The sequence below is a fragment of the Callorhinus ursinus genome, unplaced genomic scaffold, assembly GCF_003265705.2.
Source record: "Callorhinus ursinus isolate GAN/ISIS: 27379988/994484 unplaced genomic scaffold, GSC_fseal_2.0 scaffold10, whole genome shotgun sequence".
NCBI lineage: Eukaryota > Metazoa > Chordata > Mammalia > Carnivora > Otariidae > Callorhinus > Callorhinus ursinus.
The window spans coordinates 61,122,620-61,141,343 of NW_027397072.1; the positions used below are offsets into that span (position 1 = coordinate 61,122,620).

The 18,724-nt window shown below is 37.5% G+C and overlaps 1 protein-coding gene across 3 annotated transcripts in view; it reads right to left on the minus strand.

Annotated features, from left to right (window-relative positions):
* The window catches only part of PAPOLG (poly(A) polymerase gamma), a 32,422-nt gene extending 18,337 nt beyond the window's left edge, over window positions 1–14,085 (minus strand). For all 3 annotated transcript variants that reach the window (XM_025868664.2, XM_025868663.2, XM_025868665.2), the window contains exons 1-7: window positions 13,841–14,085; window positions 10,607–10,768; window positions 8,858–8,924; window positions 5,132–5,213; window positions 4,784–4,893; window positions 3,475–3,528; window positions 1,607–1,718 (exon numbers count right to left, since the gene is read on the minus strand). In XM_025868664.2, coding sequence (XP_025724449.1) covers window positions 1,607–1,718; window positions 3,475–3,528; window positions 4,784–4,893; window positions 5,132–5,213; window positions 8,858–8,924; window positions 10,607–10,768; window positions 13,841–13,857 — 604 coding nt within the window. In that variant the 5' untranslated portion in view covers window positions 13,858–14,085. The remainder of the gene's footprint in view (window positions 1–1,606; window positions 1,719–3,474; window positions 3,529–4,783; window positions 4,894–5,131; window positions 5,214–8,857; window positions 8,925–10,606; window positions 10,769–13,840) is intronic.
* Window positions 14,086–18,724: the final 4,639 nt, after the last annotated feature.

An 18,724-nucleotide genomic window follows, 5' to 3' on the forward strand; every position in this document is an offset into this window, starting at 1 on the left:
CTAGTACCAAAGCTTTAACAACAAATTGTACTATTAAACAATTACCTTCACCACCACACATTTGAAGTTAGAAAACAGGAAAGGAGCCCATCCAATGTTTGAGCAAGTTTAAAGAAAGCTGAGCTACCTGTTTTTTTTTAAGGAACACCATTTTTACTTAGAAGAATCCTAAAAAATGAACAAAGTGAGTCCCTCATTTCAAGGAAAACAAATGACAAAACTTGTTACCAATAATAAAATTTGAGCTTTTGGTAAAAATTAGAATTTTGGACAACTAGTATCTGCTACTGTAAGCCTGAGAGCTTTCCAATATGTAAAGGCTTTTCTGATGAGATTGGTGGTGATACTAATGAATGTGATTTTCCTGGATATTTTATAATGAAATGTGTGTTAACATTTTGAAGATCCAAATAACTTTGTGAACCAGTAATTTCCAACTGACTAAGCCTTGATAGTACAAAATCATGTATAGGTAAAAGATCCATTCAAAGAATAAGACAGACCCATAGATTTTAATGTAAGAATATAAAAAGTTAATTGATGTGGTTTTAGATCTGATATTCAAATTAACCTTTAAAAAAAAACTTTTACTCACCAATAAAAAGGAACAAACTTCTGATATATGCTACAAACATGGACAAACCTCACAAACACTATGCTAAGTGAAAAAAGCCAGACACAAAATACCACATATTGCATGATCTCACTTATATGAAATGTCCAGAAAAGGCAAATCTATAGACACAAGGTAGAATAGTGGCTGCCTAGGACTGGGGGTTGGAAAGGAGAATGACTGTAAATGTGTAAGAGGGATCTTTTGAAGATGATGAACATGTTCTAAAATTGGATTGTGGTGCACAACTCTGAATATGGTAAAGACTACAGAATTGTACACCTAAAAACAAATTTTGACATGTAATTATACCTCAATAAAGCTGTTGAAAAGAAAAAGGATATTGTCACTGGTCAAGCTTTGCTGTATTATCAAAGAATATCCACAATTTTCTGAAAAAGCTATTAAAATTCTCCTCCCTTTTCCAATTATGTATCTTTAAGAGGTCAGATTCTTCCTGTGCTTCAATCAAAACATTTTAAGAAATTGACTGAAAAAACAGATAGGAGAATCTAGCTATCTCCCATTAAGTCAAAGAGATTTGCAAAAATGCAAAAAAAAAATGCCATTCTCACACAAAAACTATTTATATTCACTTAGAATGGGTTTCTTATTTTGAAATAAATACTTTAAAATTGTTTTTATTTCTAATATGGTATATATTGACAGATATTCTACATAAAATCTAAAATCTATTGATAGATTCCACATAAATGGAAGATCTTTGGGGTCTTCAATAAATTTTTAGAGCGCAAAGGGGTCCTGAGACCATTAAGTCCGCGCACCATTACTACAAACATAAACAACGTTTCAAATAAATGCATGTCTTTTAAAATGCCTAAATGTGGTCAGATCATCTATATAAAGAAAATCACATCGTTTTTAACTGAGTTAATCCAATCCCTTAAAAAGTCCATTAATAGTTCTGCAAAAAAGATCTCTTTGTCTAATTGTTTTCAAGCAGATATCTGAGATTTTTTTTTAGAAGCTTACCATTTAGGCTGCGAATACACCTTATATCAAGGCTTCTCAGTCGAGAGTCGTCTCTTAGATCTAAATTATCTGATATGGTTTGAATTGCCAGTCTTGCAAAGACTAGATCAATCTTTGGAAAGATGCAAAAAAAGAGAAAAATATTACTTTTTCTCCTTCTAGTCCATTCTCCACCCCCCCACCCCAACCTCAAAAGTATAGTTCTAATTATTAGTTTGGGAAGTTCTACCAAAACTTAAAAAAGCTTATGTAGACAATCTCACATGGGAAAATCATTGCCAAGTTTTGTGAGGGTAATTAAATTTGCAAATTAAGGGAAAACATTTTAATTTTTTAGCATATATGCCAAGCATTAAAAAGAACATCAAAATCTTATGAATGAATTTCTAGATAAAGATGGCAGATCCAACACACATTTACATTCACTCCCTCTTGAAACCCCACTAAAATATCAGTAACAATTCATTCTGTTTTTTATTTAGTTTTAGTTTTGTTTTTAAAGGCATATTCCACTAGGACGAAGGGACTAAAAGGAGACAACAGCAAAAACTATGGAAGCAGATGGATAAGTGGTAACAGACTTAGCAGATTTAAGAAAGCAGAGATAAAAAATATTGTATACAGGAAAGAAGGACAGGAGGCTGTAAATAAATACATACATAAATAGAAAGGAACACTTAGAAAAATAACAAAGTTATTCTTAGAAATTAAAAATATGACAGCAGAAATGGAAAACAATAGGAAGCTTGGAAGATGAGAAAACCCCCACAAGCAGAAGAAAAATATAAATATGTGGTGGTCCAATATACAGAAAAAAGAGAGAAAACAAAGGCAGGAAATCCAATAGAATTCAATACAATTTCCACGAATGCAAGGACAGGAATTTCCAAAGTGGAAGAGGACTACTGAGTGCCTAGCATATTTGGTTGAAAAGACACATACCAAAGTACATTACCATGAATTTTACAACTATGAAGCCTAGGAATAAAAGATCATATTAAGTGTCTAAAGAGACAAAACAGATCACAAAGGACGAGAAATCAAAATGGCATCACATTTTCAACACAGCATGAAAGGTAGAAGACAATGAAGCAAAGCCCAAAACTCTGAGCTACATTTCCCACCTAGAACTCTATACTCAGCCAAACCATTATTTTGGTGTGAGAACCAAATAAAGATATTTTTAAACATGCAGGATCTCAAAAATATGTGCTCTTTCTCAGGAAGCTAGTGCATGAGTGACAGTAAGTCAAAAAAGAAGAGAAATCCCAGGATGATAGTAAAGAAAGATCCAGGATGCCAGCTGGTTATCCTTCATGGAGAGCAATCGGTGTGGAATCCAACATGTGAGAAGACTCACGTATTTTTTTAAGATGATAATGACAGAACACCCGAGAAATCTAAATCTATTTAGAAGAGATTCAGACAGCTAGCAAAGACTGACTTTGAATTAGTGTTAAGTATAAAAACCAAGCAAACAAAATGCAAAACAATTATTAACTCCCAAGAAACAAAATGCCACAAAGAATGATAATTTAGTATACTCTGTGCTCAGTTTTGAACTTTATCAGATCATAATAATGTAAACACTGAATATTGCTCCAATCAAAATGATAACATAATTATTTTAGATTATAGGAATAAGAAGGGTGTATATAAAAATCATGGGGTAGGGATGGAAGTTGGTTCATTTTCCACAGGGAGAAGTCAATAGATATAGGAGAAAGAAAGGTGAGGAACTATTTAAAAACTATTTGATTCTTTAAAATATGTGTCTTTGTAGGTCTGATTTAAAAAAAAAAACAAAACTGAAAAAAGCCCTATGTATTAATTCAGTTGCAAAGTCAGAAAAAATATTAAACACTTACTTCAATTCCATCAAATTCAAATTTTATAACAGGTACAAAGGCATCTTCTACAGCCTACAAAAGAGGACAAGAATTAGAACATATAAATAATCCTTTATTTATTTATTTTTAAAAAAGATTTTATTTATTTATTTGTCAGAGAGAGAGCACAAGCAGGGGGAGCGGCAAGCAGAGCAGGCATAGGGAGAAGCAGACCTCCTGCTGAGCAAGGAGCCCGATGCGGTACTCCATCCCAGGACCCGGGGATCATGACCGAGCTGAATGCAGACGGTTAACTGACTGAGCCACCCAGGCGTCCCTAAATAATACCTTAAAGGTATAATCCTTTCTCTATCCTTCCTAACTGCAAATAATGTGAATACCTTTGCTAAAAAGTGAAAATGTTCTTGATCTCACATTCCAAATAAGTGCTTCTACTCTGTGATTGTGTTAAGATACAGAAAATGTCATGACAGTGGTTATCTAATTTATTATCCTCCTAAAAATATCAGAAACTGGCAGGCAGAACTGCTATTACCTGGGTACTTACTATTTGTTGAGATTAAATTGAAAACTGATTATTTACAAAGAGCTCTAGTATTGGAAATTAAAATATAATCAGAACTTGTGATTAATCCATTAAAAAAATACAATCAATGTAATTTGGACTTAGTAGAAATGTCATCTTTCTGAGCTTTCCTTACTCCCCCAACCTAACAAATTCTTAACCTCCTTCTCCATTCCCAGATGCCCAAATAATGCAGATCCTTTCAACTTCACCTTACCCTAGCACTTCAGATTGCATTAAAGCTATGTTTGTTTAGTTCTCCTAATCCCTCCCTCCCATAAACTATGTCTTGTTCACTATTGTATTTGTGGAACTAAGAACAGTATCTGACAGATCACTGGTGCTGAAATTTCATTTGCTGAATGAATGGCTAGATATGCCCAAAGAGAATGACTAACTGAATCTTAGACATATTAACAGCTATCATTTGATATGCATCAACCACTTATCAAATATTATAGTCAATGTTTATGTCAATTATCTCATTGATCCTCAAAAAAACCTTATAAAAAGTTATCACTACATCTCCATCTTACAGCTTTGAGGAAACTAGGCTCAAAGAAAATAGGTAACTTAAAATCTAAGAGCTAATATGTGGTAGATTCTAGATTCAAACCCAGATCTGTATTAACTATAAAGCCCATGTTCTTAACCATCTGTTATTTTAATAAGATATAGCAACTTCTTAAGAAATATTTCAACAATCATAAGCCCAACCTTTTGTTAACGGGTTCAAAATATTACATACCAGAGGATACTTACTCTTAAGTTTCTAATGCCATCTTGATGTTTCAATTTTTCAAAAAAAGACTGAAAAAAATCAGACCTCTCCACATGTCTTGGAGCTACACAAAGTGCATCAATGTCAGCTCCTGCAAATCAAAGTATTTCTAAGTAAGACTATATTAAGTATGTATTACATTTTTGTTAAAACATATAAAAACATTATGTACAGAAGAAAATGTGTACGATGAATAAAGGAAAATGTTAACAATGATTAGCTCTGAGTAGTGAGATAATGGGTATTTTTTTCTTCTGTACTTCTAATTATGAATAACAATTAAGAGCTTGTTATTGAAAGTTCTTATCAGAACACAGAAAAGCAGTTACCTTTCGTGTGTACTCCAAGCCTATAGGAGCCAAACGTGAAAATTTTACCACCAACAGTAGCCACAACAGAAGGTGGGAGATTCTAAAATTAAATTAAATTAAATTAAACAAATGACATTCAATTGTTGAAATTATTTAGCATAAAAATTGCCTAAATACTACTGATATATACTGTATTTGTCAACTTTGGGAAACTGAGATTTCTGAAATACTTCAGAGCTCTTTGGGCTGCACCTTGAAGTAATGAGAGTATTCCCAGAGTGAAGACAAAACAAATTCAAGCCTACTGTACATGGACACATCTCTCTTAAGAAAAACATTTTTTATCTCTTGACCCTACTCATCCCCTTCCAATTGCGTGTCTTTGGCTCCATCATTCTGAAGTCACCAAGGAACTCTTAACTACCAAACTAATGCACTTTCAGTTCTCTATAGTATCATACACTTAACTCATTCCACTTCCCCATTATTTTTTGTGACAAATATGCTTAATTTCTTGATTGAATTTCTGCAACCTTTCTCCAAGAAAGTGGTCATCCTGACATGACCTCCTTATGAGAGGTAATCTAACATCTTTAATGAAATTTTTTAGACTGTACCAGAATTATAAGGCTACCCTTTACCTCTCTCTGGAGCCAATTCCAACTTGCCATCAGGTATTTTCACTCAGACATTTTGATCCACTCCAATATTCATGCTTAAAACAAAATATTCTTCCTATGATAAACCAGGTATCCCTTCTGATTTCTTTCTGTTCCTCATTTTCCTTAATACCTATACCTGTAGTTGTATTCTTCTTGGCTTACCAATTCTTAGCTTATATCCCTCACATGTTACCTCCTTTCTATTCAACTACTATGCCCTTAAGTCTACGCTTTAATAGAATCTTAAGCTACCTTCTTGACCTTATTTTCTCCTATTCCATTTTGTACAAAATTCACTTGATGTTCTTACTCTATTATATAACTCTTCTGCTCAAAACTTGCTAATGCATTATTCTTCTCTGACTACTAAGGTAAGGATCCATGGATCCTGAGAATCTCCACAATATGCTCTCATGGATCTTTCCTGCCTTGTCTCGTCTCCTCATCTTCCCTTTTGAAGCTCCAACTGCCAACATGTTACATAATCCAGTCTCCTTTCCACCGCACTTGCCATTCTCCCTATCTCAAATGCTTGCCCATCCTCTCTGGGTATCTGAATACCACCGGTTTTTTCAAAGTTCAAGTTCCACCTTTTTCATGAAGCCTTCTCTGATGATCCCCCATTGCATAACAAGCTCTTTCCCCTCTGTGCTCCTCCACTATTATCTTTAACCTCTTTTATACTACATTTATTACTGACTTTTTCCCCTGAATACATGTCTTATCTCTTCAACTATATTTAAATTCCTTGAAAATGAGAACTGTGTCTACTATTTCTATTTTTTTAATAATGCCCAGTGCAAGTTTCAAAGAATAATATCCCTTGATTAACTTGAATGAAATTATCTATACAACAGGATATTACGTTTGTTACTTCCTCTGTTTAATGGATATTAATGTTTAAGATTACCACACATGATTTTAGAGCTAGAAAGAAGTCTGTAAATTTATTAATATGAATCAAAAGGATAGAGAAGATAGGATCTTTTGGTTTACCTTCCTACTTTCTATTTTAGTTTACTTTCCTACTTTGAAAAGCTAGATTCTTGCATGATTTATGAGAAAGTGATACACCAGAGTAAAATATTTTCATCACAAACCACACTACTTAACTAAAATGATCTGTTTGAGTTCTAGATGGTTTATAGCTTAAATATCGCAATTGTATGTGGAATAGTCAAATGATCTTTGATCTAACTCAAATTCTTCTGATATTTTCCGAACTAAAATATGCATAAATAAAAGGAATAGTTGATACAGAAAATGAAAAAAAAAATCGCTTTATCCACACAGTGGAAGATGTCAAAACCAATTAAAAAATTTTTATAATGAGCTATTTTATTCACTTTGCTTAAAAAAAGAAATCCAAATTATGGCAAAGTCTTTAATTTTTATGCCTAGAAATTAAATGTAAACCAGTGATTGCTTTTTGCAGATTAAAGTATTAATGTGAGTAAAATAGGAGAAAAAACAATTTAATAAAAGCAAAAAACAAAAAAAACTTTGACCTTGAAACAGAATACTATTAGATTTTTCTGTTAACTGTGAAGAAACTTTGAAGAAAATTAGGTACATCTCTCAACAAATATAGCCTCTTTTGTGAATAATAATACTTGATTTATCTCAAATGCATTCTATAATAGGGATGGAAGCAAAGAACTTGGCACAACCACAATATTTGACATAAACACCACACAGTAAGTCAAAGCTTGTAACTATGATTTTAAAATAATTCTAGCAAGCTGAGTATTTGGTTTGCACACCCATTATAATTATGGGCTGATCAGAGAGGGACAACAGATTCCTTTAACATTTATTTAATGCCTGAGCTCTGTCCTGAGATTATGTAGGTGACCAAGATAGGTCTTTTTCTTATGGAGCTGATCACCTAGTAGCAGAAAAACAAACATGAATTTTTTTTTGTTACTCATGACTAGCATTTCACCTGCTCAGAATTCAACTTATCTGAAAATCTCAACTACTGATAACCCTGAGAGTTCAGAAATGAGTCAGATAGCTGTTTGGCAGCAAAAGTAAACAACATAAAGACCATTTATTTAAACCCAATGACTGCAGACTTAGCAGAGTCCCATGACCTTATTCTGAGTCCATTGTTGGAAAAAAAAAACACAAAACAATTTTAAACATGTACCATAGGTACAGAAAGAAATACTAAAATTTACAATAGAAAGAATTCTAACAGATGCTTATCTAATTTCTAAATCCAGGCAGATTAAGATCAGAAAGAGTTTACAGAGAGACACACTGACTGCTGTAATATATTAACTTCCAGCTAATTGTTAAGGGAAAGACAGGAGAACTATAAAAATTATAAAAACCAAACAAAAACTTAAAATACAACAGTTTGGGCCACTCAGGGAAGGGGCAAACAGTGTCACCCACTTGCACACACCCTACTTCAATTTAGTACAGCCAGTAAAATAATATTCAGTGATGATTCTCAGACATATGAAAATTCAATTACATTCAAAATACTCTAAGCAAGAAAAATGTAACTTTTTTTAGAAGAAAAATAGTTAAGGTACTGGAGGGGAAAAAAGTTGCATAATTATAAATTAGGATTTGCAAACTGCTATGTCTCAGGGGTCAGGCAAGTATGCAAATGTAAGGTATACATAAGAAACACAGAAACTGACTGATAAATGACAGGTGCTGTGTCAGAGAGAGAGCAGGCATTGGTCGGGCCACAAGGCAATGGAGGGCAGGAGCCCAAATCCATTCAAGCCTCTTCCTGCCTTGCGCAAAGGTAGGCCCAATGTTGCCAGATCTGGTATTTCACGAGATGTCTGAAATCTGGCTTTTAAAGTAAAATCCCTTGATATTTAAATTTTGGTAAACTACATGTAATTCAAGCAGGAAATCTATGTAGAATTGTAGCTAGATACTGGGGTAAATTCTCATTTATCTCATTATCATTATTTAGAGACTCAACTGTCTAGACCAATTCATTACCAAGTATACCAAAAGCCTATTACAGATTATTCTCAACTCCTGCATCCTATTACCAGGACTAATGAAGAGGACATAATGAAACTGAATTCAATGTAGTTTAGAGCCTTACCTTACTCTCACTGACATCAGAAATCCATTCTTTTACTAAATTGTTCAATTTACCAAGAACAACGAGTCTATAATAAAAAAAAAAATCCTTTAGATTAAAACTAAGAAAACCCAAAAACAGTATTTAAAAAAGTAGTTAAACATATAGGCAGAACCTTTAATGTTGGTGTTAAGAGTAAAAGCACATTATACATGGGCTAATGCTGTCACATCTATTGATACATGGCACATCTCTTTGACATTCTTAGGTCCCTAAGAGTTCCAAAGAAATGATAAATGTGATGATAGTATTTTGGTCTTTGAGCTATTCTCAAAGTTCAAAAAGCCTAATAAAAAAATCAAAATTACCTTCAGTAAGTCTGCAGAGGCCAACTGAATTATCAACTTTCTTGGCCTTACTATGGAATAAAATCAATTCAATGTGGTGGTAGAGGTTAGCATTCTCTCACCTACAGTCATAGATCTTTGGATAATTAAAATGGGTAAATTAAATATTGGCTAATTTTTATGAAATAGTATCACTTAATAACAGCAGTTTGATATTAAACCAAACTTTCAACCAATAGCATATGTAAATCCACATTAAAAAAAAAGAGAGAGAAGAAAAGTAGAGTTTAGACATCTCAAGGATAACATATAAAAAATGAAATTCCTGAGATATCCAAACTTGCTTCTCCCTCAGCCTTCTCTGGGTAATGGAATTCCATCCTTTGAGGTGCTAAGACCCAAAACCTTGGCATCATCCTTAACCTCTCTCTCTCTCACACATATTCCAGTCATTAAACAACACTACCTTTAAAATATATCCACAACTCTACTTCTTATCACCTCCACTAACATCCCCCTTAGTTCAACACCCCCATCCTTTCCTCCCTGGATCCTTATAATAGCCTCCTAACCAGTCTCCTGACTTGTGCCCTTGATCCCTCTTCAGGCTATTCTCAATATAGCAGCCAGAGTGATTGTGTTAAAACATGAGTAAATCATGTCAATCTTCTGCTCAAAAACCTAATGGCTTCCAATTTGACTCAGAGTAAAAGCCAGAACTTTTATAGTGACTTAAAGGTCCTAAGTGACCTAGCTCTCCAAGCAACTTCCCACCTCATGTTCTTTAAGCTCATATTCACCTGCTTAATCACTCTGCTCTGGACACCCAGGTTACTTACTGTGTAATTCCTTAAATATACCAGGTACACTCCCACCTCAAACCTTCTGCCTAGAATGCTCTTCCCGCAAATATCTACATAGTTCCCTCTCTCACTTTGAAAATTTCGCTCAGTCGTTGAGCATCTGCCTTTGGCTCAAGTCACGATCCCAGGGTACTGGGATCAAGCCCTGCATCGGGCTCCCTGCTCAGCGGGAAGCCTGCTTCTCCCTCTCCCACTCTCCCTGCTTGTGTTCCCTCTCTTGCTGTTCTCTGTCAAATAAATAAATAAAATCTTAAAAAAAAAAAAAAAAAGAAAATTCCACTCAAATGTCAATAACGCCTTCCAGATAACCTCCACTTCCAGCTTCATTTTTCTCAGCAGCGTTTGCCATCTGTAACATTGTATTTATTTTATTTATCTGGCTAATTGTTAGTCTCTTCCCCTAATCTCCACCTAAAATATAAGCTCCATGAGGGCCAAAATTTCTCTTCATTTTGTCATTTTTTGTATCCCTAGGCAGGGGCATGGGAGGTACTTTATATTTGCAGAATTAATGATTAAATAACATACTGTAAAATATTTTGCATTTTTAAATGACATACCTGTGGTTCAGTTCTTCCTCATCTTCAAATACTCCAAAGGGTTTCATGGCATCAATTAATTTCTGTGTGTAAATATGATCAATTTCTTTAGGACATGCCAAACTAATTGGAGAAGTGATTCCATAATGCTTTTGTTGACGCTGGCTGTCCAGCATGGTGTTTCTGTTCAAGAAAAATGAAACAGCAGAAAAAATTTAAAGTATCATATCATACTGATATATTTAATCTCTCAATCCACTCATTAATTTAGCTACCTTAAAAGTTTACTTAGTACTTTGGTTGGGGCAGGCACTTTTTGGAGGGGGGGAAGGGTATTTTGTGTTTATTTTGATGAAGGGCTATTCATACTGCCTCCAGCTTTCATGGTTAGGATGTCTTTTCAAGCCAAAAGCAGCATGTGTTGGCATCAGGACAACTGTGCCAGCACCACTTAGCTCAAATGCAAAAAGCCTGAATGGGAGCTGGGCCAGAGCCACCTCCACTACACCCTGCGGACTTAAGTCAAGTACCATCTATATTCAATCTTTGAAAAGCAGTCAGCCACTTGAAAGAAAGCTCTGAGTAAGAACAATGTTTTCCCCCCTCAGGAAAGAAACAAAAACATCCCATTAGAAGGTCCTTGTGAAATATCCTGGCTTTTAAAAAGAAATCACAACTAGATTTGTCCTTGAGAAACTTCCATTAACATCCTTTGCTGAAATCAGAATTTATAGTCCTAACATTTTGTGACTCTAGTTAATTGTTCTCTACATTTAGATTGGCACCCAGACCATTTTCACACTAAATAACTATCAAATTCTTTACACTTTTATCGGCACAATACAAGCCAACCTCCAAAAGATTCTAGCTATCGGGAAATTATACTCTTGAATAAAGTACAATCGAATTTCTGAGTTTGGATTTCAGTAATTTCAAAATAAATTTTGGGACCAACATGGGTCGGTAAAACTTTTTATTTTCCTAAGAAAGTAAAAATAAATGTACACAATAACCAACTAACCCTACCATCTATCTTCACCATTCGATGTTCAGGACCCTTAACAACAAAAGTAAGAATGTAATCTCAAAATATAAAAGAACAGTCGGGGCGCCTGGGTGGCTCAGTTGGTTGAGCGACTGCCTTCGGCTCAGGTCATGATCCTGGAGTCCCGGGATCGAGTCCCGCATCGGGCTTCCTGCTCAGTGGGGAGTCTGCTTCTCCCTCTGACCCTCTTCCCTCTCGTGCTTTCCATCTCTCATTCTCTCTCTCTCTCTCAAATAAATAAAATCTTTAAAAAAAAAATAACAGTCTTCTAAATGAATAAATTAGCTCTGTAAACAACAACACGAAAATACAGTAGTGATTGTTTTTGAATTTTAACTGGTCAAAACACTGACTTATTGCCACTAAGTTCTCAGAGGAAGGCATGCTCTTTAGCTAAAGATTTCATTAGGTAAGGAGGGAGAATCAAACCGAAGATAAAATAGCCTATATATCTTCATAAATGATTCAAAGAAACAAAAGGGAAACACCAATACCAGCAACTTTAATTTCTTTCTGTTATTAATTTTCCTGTGGAACAAAATTTCAATTAGCTACTTCAAGTAACTTCTTTTTAAAGATTTAGCTTTTTACCTCTAAGAGAGCTATTTTGGTATTGTCTGTGTGTGTTTAAATATGTATGGTAAATGGATGGGACAGACTGATTATATGTGATTATTCAATTAATTTTGACAACAACCCTAAGAGGTAGGTACCGAATAAATGCCATTTTATAGGTAAGTACCCAAGATCCAAGGGATAGGAAGAGCCAGAATCTGAACTCCAAATCCCAAGATCTTTCCACCACTCCATTCTCCCTTGAACAAATACCTTTGTTCTGACACTATGATCTTGGGTCCCCCTTTCTTATCTGTATGCTGAAAAAGTTGGCTATCAAAGCTTCCTACCCTACTAGAACTAAAATTCCAAATCTATGGTTCTGAACCTCCCTCATGGGTGGGGGGGAAGCCAAGCAAAAGAATCCCACATTCCCTTCAACTCATCAATTTCACTTATAAGTAAACACCCTAGATAAATTCTAGTACAAGTGTACAAGGAAACATGTACAAGGATGTTCACTGCCACACTGTAACATTAAAAACTTAGAAACAACCTCAAATAATCACTAACAGGAAAAGGACTAAAATAGGGTGTATCCCTACAATGGAATACAATACAGTAATTATTATGAATTAATAAGAGTTGAAAATATTAACATGGACAAAGTTCAAAGATACTATGTTGCCTAAAGAAGTTGCCAAATGACGTCCGATACTAGTTATAAAAAGCTTAAAAAGAAGTAAAACAATGCCCGTTATTATGGACACTTACATATGTTGTAATAGCATTTTTAAGAACGCAGCAATAAACATCAAGTTCAGGACTGTGAGGAACTCTGGGGAGGGTGGTGAATGGAATAACAGGAGGTAAGAGAATCTTTAAGACATATCTGTAATGCTTGATTTCTTTTAAATAGAGATATGTATGTGTACACACACCCCCACACACATATAGGATGTTATGCTTTGGGAGAGATGGATGTTGACTACACAATTGATGCTTATGTTATTCTCTGCATTTTTGTCTAAATTATTTCCTAATAAACCAAAATGTTAGGGGCTACAACAAAATCTTGCCAAACACGAAAACCGTTTCTGACTTATCAATGTGTGAGCAGGAGGTATAGACCGGTAGATATACTGTGGGCCGGTGGGGGAGGCCGGGGGAGGGCGAAAAGATCATAGCTTTTATTAAAAAGAAACGCATGGGCTGGGATAGGTCATTCACTCCTGAAGACCAGGAGACAGCCGGTCGGGAGGGAGGAGGGGGAGGTAGGGGGATGGTATTTGCGCCAATGCAGACAGGAGCAGAGACGAGCTCAGACAGTGCTGGGGGCAGAGAGTGACCGACAATTTCTCCCCACGGACACCCGCGCCTCTCCCGCCACTCCCTTGTCTGGGGGCGTCCTCCGAGGCGGGACAGGCGAGGGCAGATGGGGGCTCCAGGAGTCCCCGAGTCTGTGCAGGGGTGGCCAGGTGAGCCTCCGGGTGCAGGGAGGTGCCCTTGCCGACCGGCCAGGAACGGGGAAGGAGACTACTCCGGCGAGCTCCAGGCAGGGCGCGAGGGGCAGGGAACGGACACCGGTCCCGGGCCGACCACCCTAAACCCACTCTTCTCCGCTTCGCCCCCAACCGCCGCCCCCCACCACTTACGCAGACATCTCTTTCATCGCTTCCTGCGTCTCCCTCACCGGCGAGTATCGTTCTCTCTGGAGTCAAGTTCTTGCTCTTCCTTTCTCCTCCTATCGACTTTCCTCCGGTCGCTTGTAGCTCGCTTGCTCGCTCACTTTCTCACTTACTACGGCCGAGGCATCCAACCGAGTAGTGAAAACACCACAAAACCGGCTCTATTTATGACAATACAGCGCGGCCGACGCCAATATGGCGCCGCTTCCCAGCCTGCCCCTCGCCCGCTGCGGCCCCGCCCCTGGAGGCCTGGACCCGCCCTCGGCCCCGCCCCCTCCTCCTTTTGGTCCCGGGAGGTTCCGGTGGCCCCGCCCACGGGCGGGGGCACAGGCTCTGGCTGTAAACGCCGGTCGGAAGGAGCGTTTTGTACCCTCCTTTGTCCGTGGGACTGTCAATCCAAGCAAACCGCTTGGAATGTAATTAGGAACATATTTTCCTTGTTTCACTAATGAAAGACTATATTTTTTAAAAAAGATCACAACCTTGCCTAGCAAATACTGGTTTAACTCTTCCGTTATCCTACATCTTTAATTAGTCATAATCATACGTAATCAATCCACTCGAGATTTTGTCGTGATAGGGTCACACCGAGGAACGTGTGACTACAATTATCCCAGGGAAAAGCAAACTTGTAAATTGGAGGCTAATCTGTTCACTTCATCTCTACCTCCCCCTGATTTATGACATTGTGGCAGTTGAGGGGGGGTTGAAAGGAGAATCGCTAGCAGTTTGCAATAGGAGGATAAATACAAGAAATAATTTAATAAACTAAATCATTACAAGGAAAAGGATGTCAAGAAGCTGCTTTTTCTCGGAATGTGACTCAGAGTCATAGGAAATAGAGGTGATTACTTATAAAATTATTCATTCATTCATTCAAAAATATTTATTGAAAACCAAGCATTGTTAGGCACTAGCAGCTTAACGGTGCATAAAACCAGATGTATTCTTTAACCTTATGAAGATCAGAGTTTAGTGAGGAAACAATCAAATATAAGTGATATTCTTCTATTGTAGAACTAAAAGCACCTACTATGTGTCAGGCAGTAGAGATACTTAATTCCTGTCCTTCAGAGTTCACAGTCTAGTGGAGAAGGACAAACATATATACAGAGATCATTGAAATACAGGGGGGCCAAGGGATTTAGGGAGGCTTAAAGAGGGCCACCTATTGGAAGTTGGATCTAAACGCTTGATTAGATTCAGGCTAAACACTGCATCACACCAGGAGTCACATTATGAACCTCTGGTAGTCCCATCATTGGTCATAGTAAGATTGACTACTGGATTTAGGTACTGACAGTCATCTTGGAACTAAATAGTAATCTGTGGGGTGATAACTTTGGCACTAGGTGAATATCCAGCTGTCCATCAACCTTTCACCTAATGGTTTCAGCATCTGTTGATGGTATTGGTTTAATTATTTCCTTAGAGGAAAATTGTGATTTTCCAATTCTGTCTACATTTATAGCTGGCATTTTTCTGGAAAGAAGAGCTTTTCTTCATTGACTAGGACTATTAGGTTATTCTGCAATATCAATATGATTCCTACTGCAAAGGAAAAATATTCCTTTCCCTTCTAGAGTTAAGAACTTGGTATAATGGCCACCTTCAAAGAAGTTCTTATTTATTTGTTTGATTATTTTATTCCTTTTATTTATTTATTTACTTATTTTGAGTTTCATATGGACTCATTTTTTAATATAGTTAGCATGTTTCAATCAATTACAGTCATGGTTCTTTTGATGCTAAAATTGTCCCAACTTTGGTCAGTGGGTTCCTCTGTCAAGCTGGTTCCTTGGCTAGTATTTAAAAAAATTTTTTTAAGTCAATATGATAGGTGGGAAAGTGGTGTTTCTTTGTGGTTTTACATATCCCTAATCAGTGGTATTTCACTAGCAATTTATATTTCTTACTCAGTGGATTCAAATGTTTTGTCCATTTTCCTTGTAGTATAACTGTCTTTATACCAGTGATCCAGACTCACCCCTACAAATGAGATTTTCTCAGGGCTTTCTGCTGGTCTCTTTCAGCTGCAACCTCCCTCTGCTTGAGTTTTTCCTTCTGATCATCCCTTGCTCTGGAATGAGTCTTGAAATAGCTTATTCAGAAAGGAGGTACATTTTCCTAGTTCTGGCATATTTGAAAACATGTCCTTCAAAGCTTGGTAGATGGTGCTTTATTGTTACCTGGTGAGTCTTAAACACTTGTAAAATTCTTATTTTTGAAGTCTAAAAATTCTGTCCAAATAGGCCTTTGTATGGCCGTCTTTTTCCTAAAATGTGTCTGGAACATAATGAACATTAACAATGTTTTCTGACTACTTTTTAAAAGATCAGATTAAGTTCCCCCTTTTTTTTACTTAAAAATTGCTTCTGTTCCACCCATCAATTAGCTCTTTTTTTGTTTGTTTGTTCAGGTAAACAGAATTGCAACTTCGGAGAATGTTAAAATGTTCATGCAAGTAATTCAGGGAAAAAATTTTTTTAAATTGTTATTTTAGCTTTTTAAATATCTACTGGGCTGCCTATAGCACAAGTAGGGTATATCTGTCTTGCTCACCAGCTCATCCTCAGAACTTAACATGTGTTTAATAAAGATTTGTTGAAGGAATTGATTTCCAATATTATTTTCCCTTATGTCTTTCCTCATCTCATCATCTCTTCATCTTTTTGCACTAATTGGTAGACAATTTCCACTTTGCCTTCTGCCTCTAACTTAATATTCTGATGTGTCTGAATGTTATGTAAGTATTCTGTTGGAACCTTTCCATCTCTGAACCACCTTTATTAACTCAAAGCATTTCCTTTACCTGGCAGATTGTTGTAGCAGAGTATTGCTCACACTGGTCATTAGCAGGTTATGACTAACACCTTTTAAAATATGACTAGAAGAGTATGGTATTTCAGGTAGGATCATCCAAAAATGACCTTGGAAACTGAGGCTGGGGATGCCCACATATTGTGCCAGAAAGAACTAGGGTCTACCCTTCTACCAGCAGGAGCAGTTGTGCTCACACTTAGCTTCCCAGGAGGGCTTTCTACCCATTGCAAAAGGGGCTACAACTTCTTCTTCTTTTTTTTTAAGATTTTATTTATTTATTTGACAAAGAGAGAGAGAGTGAGAGAGCATAAGCAGAAGGAGTGGGAGAGGGAGAAGCAGGCTTCCCACTGAGCAGGGAGCCCGATGCGGGGCTCGATCCCAGGACTCCAGGATCATGACCTGAGCCGAAGGCAGCCTCTTAACGACTGAGCCACCCAGGTGCCCCGGGGCTACAACTTCTTAGGGGTCCCTGAGATCCCCAGCTGTTGGGCAGCTGGCACCTAAGGTCAGTCACCCTGGCTCTGAATAATCTCTTTGTCCACATTCTGACGAGGCTGCTTTCTCACAAGTTTACTCTAAGAAGATACCATCTTGGGGACATGATCTTCCATTGGAACACACATAGCACCTAGCCATAGCATCCTTCTCTCTGGGATGTCTGGAAGATCCTAGACTAGGCCATCTTCTCTTTCTGACTCTTGGCTTCTAATTTCCCCCAATTAAGGCCTGTTCCTTAACTCAAGCTGAATGACCATGTGGAATTCACCCTAAGCCCTGTTGCGTGATAGGTAGTGACCACGCAGAGACTCCCTACCCACGCTGAACAACAAAAATAAAATATGTGGATGAATTTGCTCTCAATGGATTCATGTCCAGTGCTGCTCAGTTGATTTTGAACAGATAGGAGTTGGAAGTTGTCAGAAATTGATATGGGTCCTGTTACAGAGTATGTGTTTGACTCCATTCCCCACCCTGCCCTCCAGTTCTGGAGATGGAGCCCTCAGTAGGCAATTAGATCATGACAGTAGAGCCATCGCCCTTAAAAGAGGAGACAGGAGAGTATTTGCTTCTGTCTTTTTTTTTTTTAAGATTTTATTTATTTATTTGACAGAGAGATAGTGAGAGCAGGAACACAAGCAGGGGGAGTGGGAGAGAGAGAAGCAGGCTTCCTGCTGAGCAGGGAGCCCGATGTGGGACTCGATCCCAGGACCCTGGGATCATGACCTGAGCCGAAGGCTGAGGCTTAACGACTGAGCCACCCAGGCGTCCCTGTTTGTACAACTTTTTTAAAAAAGATTTTATTCATTCATTTGCCAGAAAGAGAGAGAGGCAGACACTTAACTGACTGAGCCACCCAGGCGTCCCCTGTTTGTACAATTTTTAAAAAAGATTTTATTCATTCAACAGAAAGAGAGAGAGAGCACAAGCAGGGGGAGCGGCAGGTAGAGGGAGAGGGAGAAGCAGGCTCCCTAAACAGACCAGGGAGCCCGACTCGGGGCTCCATCCCAGGACCCTGAGATCTTGACCTGAGCCAGAGGCAGACGCTTAACTGACTGAGCCACCCAGGCATGCCACTTGTTTGTACAATTTATTGTTTTTTGTTTTTGTTTTTTTAATATGAATTCAGTGCAGAGGCTCCTGGGTGGCTCAGTTGTTAAGCGTCTGTCTTCGGCTCAGGTCGTAGTCTCAGGGTCCTGGGATCGAGCCCCACATCGGGCTCCCTGCTTGGCGGGAGGCCTGCTTCTCCCTCTCCTACTCCCCCCGCTTGTGTTCCCTCTCTTGCTGTGTCTCTCTCTGTCAAATAAATAAATAAAATCTTTAAAAAAAATAGTATGAATTCAGGGCAGAGAAGGGACAAAACAGGTGCCTATTCATTTTTCTGTATCTAGAATAATATGTAAAGTCCTAGATATGCTTTAAGCAATTCAAGAGTCCATTGATAGATGAGTTTACCCTGAAGAGGAATTCCAATTCCAAGTATCTGGATTTTCATGGTTTATGTTTGTGGGGTGAGGCCCCATGTGTCTC